General features: G+C 57.4%; 1 protein-coding gene across 1 annotated transcript in view; it reads left to right on the forward strand.

Moving 5' to 3' along the window:
- LOC144953273 (mesoderm induction early response protein 1-like) overlaps positions 1-6,843 on the forward strand; it is a 28,346-nt gene extending 21,503 nt beyond the window's left edge. Inside the window, 4 exon segments of the mRNA XM_078883847.1 lie at positions 2,275-2,366; positions 2,798-2,925; positions 4,134-4,399; positions 6,229-6,843. Coding sequence (XP_078739973.1) covers positions 2,275-2,366; positions 2,798-2,925; positions 4,134-4,399; positions 6,229-6,725 — 983 coding nt within the window. The 3' untranslated portion in view covers positions 6,726-6,843.
- Positions 6,844-8,492: the final 1,649 nt, after the last annotated feature.

Here is an 8,492-nt window from a genome sequence, read left to right on the forward strand (position 1 = left end):
GTAAGAGGTCTCAGTGTGAGTAGGGGGTCCTCTGTGAGTAGGGTTGTCTCGGTGTGAGTAGGGGGTCCTCTGTGAGTAAGGGGTCTCAGTGTGAGTAGGGGGTCCTCTGTGAGTAGGGGGTCTCAGTGTGAGTAGGGGGTCCTCTGTGAGTAAGGGTTGTCTCGGTGTGAGTAGGGGGTCCTCTGTGAGTAAGGGGTCTCAGTGTGAGTAGGGGGTCCTCTGTGAGTAGGGGTTGTCTCGGTGTGAGTAGGGGGTCCTCTGTGAGTAGGGGTTGTCTCGGTGTGAGTAGGGGGTCCTCTGTGAGTAAGGGGTCTCGGTGTGAGTAGGGGGTCCTCTGTGAGTAAGGGGTCTCGGTGTGAGTAGGGGGTCCTCTGTGAGTAAGGAGGTCTCGAGTGTGAGTAGGGGGTCCTCTGTGAGTAAGGGTTGTCTCGGTGTGAGTAGGGGGTCCTCTGTGAGTAAGGGGTCTCGGTGTGAGTAGGGGGTCCTCTGTGAGTAGGGGTGTCTCGGTGTGAGTAGGGGGTCCTCTGTGAGTAAGGGGTCTCAGTGTGAGTAGGGGGTCCTCTGTGAGTAAGGGGTCTCGGTGTGAGTAGGGGGTCCTCTGTGAGTAGGGGTCTCAGTGTGAGTAGGGGGTCTCGGTGTGAGTAGGGGGTCCTCTGTGAGTAGGGGTTGTCTCGGTGTGAGTAGGGGGTCCTCTGTGAGTAAGGGGTCTCAGTGTGAGTAGGGGGTCCTCTGTGAGTAAGGGGTCTCGGTGTGAGTAGGGGGTCCTCTGTGAGTAGGGGGTCTCGGTGTGAGTAGGGGGTCCTCTGTGAGTAGGGGGTCTCGGTGTGAGTAGGGGGTCCTCTGTGAGTTAGGGGGTCCTCTGTGAGTAGGGGGTCTCGGTGTGAGTAGGGGGTCCTCTGTGAGTAGGGGGTCTCGGTGTGAGTAGGGGGTCCTCTGTGAGTAGGGGTGTCTCGGTGTGAGTAGGGGGTCCTCTGTGAGTAAGGGGTCTCAGTGTGAGTAGGGGGTCCTCTGTGAGTAAGGGGTCTCGGTGTGAGTAGGGGGTCCTCTGTGAGTAGGGGGTCTCGGTGTGAGTAGGGGGTCCTCTGTGAGTAGGGGGTCTCGGTGTGAGTAGGGGGTCCTCTGTGAGTAAGGGGTCTCAGTGTGAGTAGGGGGTCCTCTGTGAGTAGGGGGTCTCGGTGTGAGTAGGGGGTCCTCTGTGAGTAGGGGGTCTCGGTGTGAGTAGGGGGTCCTCTGTGAGTAAGGGGTCCTCTGTGAGTAAGGGTTGTCTCAGTGTGAGTAGGGGGTCCTCTGTGAGTAGGGGTTGTCTCAGTGTGAGTAGGGGGTCCTCTGTGAGTAAGGGGTCTCAGTGTGAGTAGGGGGTCCTCTGTGAGTAAGGGGTCTCGGTGTGAATAGGGGGTCCTCTGTGAGTAGGGGGTCTCGGTGTGAGTAGGGGGTCCTCTGTGAGTAAGGGGTCCTCTGTGAGTAAGGGTTGTCTCAGTGTGAGTAGGGGGTCCTCTGTGAGTAGGGGTTGTCTCGGTGTGAGTAGGGGGTCCTCTGTGAGTAGGGGTTGTCTCGGTGTGAGTAGGGGGTCCTCTGTGAGTAGGGGTTGTCTCGGTGTGAGTAGCGGGTCCTCTGTGAGTAGGGGGTCTCGGTGTGAGTAGGGGGTCCTCTGTGAGTAAGGGTCTCGGTGTGAGTAGGGGGTCCTCTGTGAGTAAGGGGTCTCGGTGTGAGTAGGGGGTCCTCTGTGAGTAGGGGTTGTCTCAGTGTGAGTAGGGGTCTTCATATGAGCGAGGGTCGGTGGCACAGCGGTCGGGCGTGGTGTTGGCCACCCACCCACCCCCTCACGTGCTGTGCCGGCCTTCGTAGGTGCTCGCTAAGAGCACTTGCCCCAAGCTATACGGGGGATCTTTGTGTGTGTGTGTGTGTCACATGTGGGGAGCGGTAGTGTAGCAGGTAGCGCGCTGCACCGCGAACCCGGCGAAACGAGTTCGATTGCCGCTCACGGCCAACACCGGTGACGATTACCTGATCCGGTCCTGGGCCTTCCCCTAGGTCGGCTCGGCCTCAAATGAGTACCTGGTGCGGTGTGTAGTAAACATCGCCACTGGGGAGACAAAGGCGGCCGGGCGTGGTTGCCGGCCGCCCACCTTCCCCCCCCCTCCTCGCGTGCCGTGCCGGCCTTCGTAGGCGTTGCTACTCGTTAACAGCACTTGCCCCAGCAGTCTGCTAAGGCTATACGGGGCGGGGGGGTATCTTTGTCTTTGTGTGGTGGGTGGTGGTGGTGGCGGCACGCAGAGGAGACGGGCTGGAGCGAGGAGGAGTGCCGCGACTTTGAGAACGGCCTGCGTCTGTACGGCAAGGACTTCTTCCAGATACAGCTCAACAAGGTGAGCGCGCTGGCCGCGGCGAGAGACCTAGAGCACAACCAGACAACAACAACAACAACAACAACACAGCCCCCCCCCCCTCAATTACATGGGGTTGGAGAGCCCAGGACCCGCCCCCCCCCCCCTTTGAACCCCCTCCTCTGAACCCCTCCTCTGAACCCCACCCCCCTCCTCTGAACCCCACCCCCCCCCTTTGAACCTCCTCCTCTGAATCCCTCCCCCCTCCTCTGAACCCCTCCCCCCCCCCCTTTGAACCCCACCCCCCTCTGAACCCCACCTCCCTCTGAACCCCACCCCCCGCTTTGAACCCCCTCTTCTGAACCCCTCCCCCCTCTGAACCCCTCCCCCCTTCTCTGAACCCCCCCATTTTGAACCCCCTCTGAACCCCCTCCTCTGACCCCGGTGCCCCCCCCCCCCCCCCCGTGGTGCAGGTTCGCTCGCGCAGCGTGGGCGAGTGCGTGGCCTTCTACTACATGTGGAAGAAGTCGGAGCGCCACGACTTCTTCGCCAGGCAGCACCGGCTGAGCAAGAAGAAGTACAGCCTGCACCCCGGCGTCACGTGAGGACCCCCACGTCCACCCGCTCGCCCGCTCGCCCGCCCGCCCAATTACTCACTCGCCCACCGACCCGCTCACTCACTCACTCGGTCACCTGCTCGCTCGCTCGCTCGCTCACCGACCCGCTCACTTACTCACTCACTCACTCGCTCACAGGCCCGCTCACCCGCCAGCCCACTTACTCACCTACCGACCTGCTCACTCACTCGCTCACAGGCTCGCTCGCCCACCGGTTGGCCGGCCCACTAACTCACTCGCCCACCAGCTCACTCATTCGCCGGCTCACTCACCGGCCCACCGACCCGCTCACTCACTCACTCACAGGCTCGCTCACCCACCGGTTGGCCGGCCCACTAACTCACTTGCCCACCAGCTCACTCGCCCACCAGCTCACTCGCCAGCCCACCGACCCGCTCACTCACTCACTCACAGGCTCGCTCACCCGTCGGTTGGCCGGCCCACTAACTCACTCGCCCACCAGCTCACTCTCCGGCTCACTCACTCTCCCTCACTCGGTGTTCAGGAGGTCGTGGGTTCGATTCCGATCCCTGACAATGCCTGCTGCTGTATATTTGGAGTCTGCGTGTCTCTCTCTCTCTCTCTCTCCCCGTGGTGGTCGTGTGGATTTTTCCCCGGGTCCTCCGGTTTTTTACCCTCCACATTTAGAGTCAACGTCACGTGCTCAGAGTACTGCCATAAATGTCCTCACGATGAGCCACTTGGTTGAGATTTCACTTGCGCCAGCCACGTTCCTCCTGAAAAAGAGCTAAATAGCTCGGTGGGCCTTACCTGGTAAAATAAGAATAATTCTACATTTGAAGCTTTCGTGACTGCAAGGATTCATATTCTTAGGTTTTTTCGGTAAAGTCACGTAGGTAAAAAATTTAAATTAATAAAAGTAAAATAGAAATAAAATCAAAATCACGACGTTTCGGAGGCAACACAAGCTTCCGTCCTCAGGTGGAACCGTCACAGCACGATAGCTGGATCCCTCCTCTCTCACTTGATACAGCTATCGTGCTGTGACGGTTCCACCTGAAGACGGAAGCTTGTGTTGCCTCCGAAACGTTGCGATTTTTATTTTTATTTAACTTTTATAAATTAAAATGTTTTACCTACGTGACTTTACCGAAAAACCCTAAGAAAAACAAGACCAGTTTAGATTTGGGTTAATCTGGGCCGCCCCGCCCCCCCCCCCCCCCGTTGCCAGGGACTACATGGACCGTCTGCTGGACGAGTGCGAGGGGGCCACTTGCCTGCCGTCGCCGGGGCCGCTCACGCTGACGCTGCGCACGGACGCGCTGTCGGGCCCCTACGCCTTCCCCTCGCTCGTCATCAAGGCCGAGCGGCAGCCGTCGCCACCGCGGGATGCGGCCGCCCCTCCGGACGCAGAGGGGCCGCCGCGGGTGCACGCACGCCTTGCACCGCCCGCAACGCCGCCGCCGCCGCTGTCGACGTCGCCGCCGCGAGCCCTCGGCAAGCGTTTTTGGATGTTTTGTTGTCGTTTGTTGTGTTTGTTGTCGGTTGGTTGTTTGGTGTTTCTTGTCGGTTGGTTGTTTGGTGTTTCTCGTTGTTGGTTGTTTGGTGTTTCTCGTTGTTGGTTGTTTGGTGTTGGTTGTTGTTGGTTGTTTGGTGTTTCTCGTTGTTGGTTGTTTGGTGTTTCTTGTTGTTGGTTGTTTGGTGTTTCTTGTTGTTGGTTGTTTGGTGTTTCTTGTTGTTGGTTGTTTGGTGTTTCTCGTTGTTGGTTGTTTGGTGTTTCTCGTTGTTGGTTGTTTGGTGTTGGTTGTTGTTGGTTGTTTGGTGTTTCTCGTTGTTGGTTGTTTGGTGTTTCTTGTTGTTGGTTGTTTGGTGTTTCTCGTTGTTGGTTGTTTGGTGTTTCTTGTTGTTGGTTGTTTGGTGTTTCTCGTTGTTGGTTGTTTGGTGTTGGTTGTTGTTGGTTGTTTGGTGTTTCTTGTTGTTGGTTGTTTGGTGTTTCTCGTTGTTGGTTGTTTGGTGTTTCTTGTTGTTGGTTGTTTGGTGTTTCTTGTTGTTGGTTGTTTGGTGTTTCTTGTTGTTGGTTGTTTGGTGTTTCTCGTTGTTGGTTGTTTGGTGTTTCTCGTTGTTGGTTGTTTGGTGTTGGTTGTTGTTGGTTGTTTGGTGTTTCTCGTTGTTGGTTGTTTGGTGTTTCTTGTTGTTGGTTGTTTGGTGTTTCTCGTTGTTGGTTGTTTGGTGTTGGTTGTTGTTGGTTGTTTGGTGTTTCTCGTTGTTGGTTGTTTGGTGTTGGTTGTTGTTGGTTGTTTGGTGTTTCTCGTTGTTGGTTGTTTGGTGTTTCTTGTTGTTGGTTGTTTGGTGCTGTCGTAAACGAGTGAGAAGTAAAATAAAGGGGGGCGGCAGGTCGAGGGGTCAGCATGACGAGCATGGGATCAGAATCGGAATATTGTGTTTGGGCTGAAGGAGGAATCCGATGAGCTTCGAAGCTCTTTTTTTCACAGATGTCCAGTTGGGGCACTGGGGGGTGAGACCATTACAAGGACAAACACGACACGCAAGCAACACGCACACAACACGCACACAAACACGACACACACAAACACAACACAGACACGACACACGCAGACACGACACACAAACAACACGACACAAACAACACACATAACACACATGACACGCACACACGACACGCAAACACCACACGCAGACACGACACGCAGACACGACACACAGACACAGCACATAGACTCGACACACAGACACGACAGGAGGGGTTTGTGGGGGGTGGGTCGCGGTAACTGTTGTGGAGACGATCCCGACGTGCGTGGAGATTCGAGCACAAAGCAGCCGTCTCACGCTCGACAATAACGGGCCCACGCTCGCCAAAGGGGTTGCCCCCAAACCTTGGCGGTTGTATATTTAATAATAATAACACTACTACTACTAATAATACGAATAATAATCATAAATGCGAATGGTAATATTTAACGATGCAACAAAAATCACACTCGGGACTCGCTCGCACTCACCGCGCTCGGTCCGCACTCACCACACGTGCTCACTGACGTCGCCGCCCCGGTCCGTGCGTGTGCGTGCGTGTGTGTGCGTGTGCGTACATGCGCGTGCGTGCGTGCGTGTGCGTGCGTGCGTGCGTGCATGCGTGTGTGCGTGTGCGTACATGCGCGCGCGTGCGTGCGCGTGCGTGCGTGTGTGTGCGTGCGTGTGTGCGTGCGTGCATGCGTGTGTGTGCGTGCGTGTGTGCGTGCGTGCATGCGCGTGCGTGCGTGCATGCGTGTGTGTGCGTGCGTGTGTGCGTGCGTGTGTGTGCGTCTCAGGCCCAGCACCCGCAGCGCCACACAACGGTACCGACGCGCACGCCGGACCGGACGAGGAGACGCCGCCGTCACCGCCGCCGCCCCGCGCCGTCGCCACCGCCACCACGACCACCGCCTATACCAACGGCGTCGCCGCGAACCACAGGACCGGCAACAGCACCGCAGCTACCGGCGCGGCAGCGCGCGGCCGCGACGCCTCCACCGCACCGTTGCCCACGGCCGCCACCGTCGCCGTCGAAAGCGCGGACGAACCTTCCGGCGTCGCCTCGACGGAGGACGTCAAGGTGGAGGCGGATGCGGTGACGGCGGAGCGGGGAGAGGAGGAGGAGGAGGTGATGGAGGAGGGCGATGAGGAGGAGGAGATGGAGGAGGGGGTGGACGACGAGACGGCCGCTCGCTCGCCCGGCGACGGTGAGATGCCCGCGGTGAAGCCCGCCGACGGGGAGCCGTCACCGGGTTTGGCGACGGACGTGCGGCGGGAGGGGGGGTGGCGATGACGGGACGGCGCCGGCACGGACCGTAACGTCGTCAACGTCGTCGAACTTGTCGACGACGTCGCCGCCGTCCGTCGTTCCGTCAGAGTCTGTTTCCACGACGACGACTTGATCCCCTCAGAGCGAGGATGGGGGAGGCTGGGGGGGAGCGAGGGAAAGGGGGCAGCTTCCGTGTCGCCGCGGCTACGACCGCCGTCGTCGGCGCGGTTACGACCGCCGTTGTCGTGGTTACGACCAGCGCCGTCGGCGCGGTTACGTGAGAACACGAGGGCCTTGCCATCGACGGCAAGCGACACCGACGGGAACACGTGGCGAGGAACGATGGGCAGGCGAAACGGGGAAAACGAAAAACTCCGCGGAGGAAAATGAATCTCGTGAAAATACTTGAAGCCCTTCTCCGCCCCAGGAACCCGCGTGTGTGAGATTCGATTTTCCTATACAGTATATATATTTTTTTGCTCCTCCGTTGGTTCAAAGATTTTGTCCGGAAGTCGCGCCGCGGGCGGGGGAGGAGGAAGGGGGGCGGTGGGCGGAGGGAGGGGTGAAGACGGGAAAAAAAACGAAACTTAAAAAAAAAAATTGTTTGCACCAACGTGGCCACGCGACAACTCGGAATCCAGCGAGAAATCTCCGCAATCGGTTGAACGCTCGGGCCTCCAACGTCTCCCGGCGTGGGCGCCTGTCACGTTCAAAGGTTGGCCGGGGGGGGGGGGGAGCGCAAGTCTGTCACCCCCTGTGGGGAAACTGAAACTGAAAGACAGGATCGCGGGACAGCCTCTCCGCATCTTAGTGACATTTTTGTTTTTCTTAACTTTTTAGAAAAACTGAAGATTTACTGTGGTTGATAATGGATCATACCTCACATGAAGTGTGGTGCCGTTCGGACAATCAACTTTCTGAGAACGGGACATGGCTGCTCGGGGGGGGGGGGGGCGAGGTTGTCGCACGAGTGAATGAATTCGTGAATGAATCGATGAGTGGGTGAATGAATGAATGGAGTTGCGTGCGATCGCGATGGCGGTGGCGGTCGTGGTATTCCCGGCGGACGTGTCTCGCGGGTTTATTTTTTTGTCGCTCGTTTTTTCTTTTGTACTACTTTACTACGAAATCTACGGAGAACGGAGAAGAGAGACACCGAGACGGACACACGGACGCAGAGAGAGGCGGAGAGGTCGCGATATTTTTGTAACTCACCGGGGTGGGGGGGGGGGGCGGAAGAGCCGCGGCAACGCTGCGCGGGAATCTCCAAAGAAGAGGAGCGAGCCAAGAGGGGCCGCGGCCGAAATGACGACGGTGACGACGATGACGATCATGAACATGATGACGATGACGACGATGACGATGATGACCGTGATGATGACCATGATGACGATGACGACGATGACCATGACGACGATGACCATGATGATGACCGTGATGATGACCATGATGACGATGGTGACGATGACGATGATGACCATGATGATGACCATGATGACCATGATGGTGACGATGACGACGATGACCATGACGACGATGACCATGATGATGACCGTGATGATGACCATGATGTTGATGGTGACGATGACGACGATGACAATGATGATGACCATGATGACGATGATGGTGACGATGATGATGATGACAATGAAGACGATGACCATGATGATGACCATGATGACGACGATGACCATAATGATGACCGTGATGATGACCGTGATGATGACGACGATGATGACGACGACCATGATGGTGACGATGATGACCGTGATGACCATGATGACCATGACG

The sequence above is a fragment of the Lampetra fluviatilis genome, chromosome 3 (assembly GCF_964198595.1).
Source record: "Lampetra fluviatilis chromosome 3, kcLamFluv1.1, whole genome shotgun sequence".
Lineage (NCBI taxonomy): Eukaryota > Metazoa > Chordata > Hyperoartia > Petromyzontiformes > Petromyzontidae > Lampetra > Lampetra fluviatilis.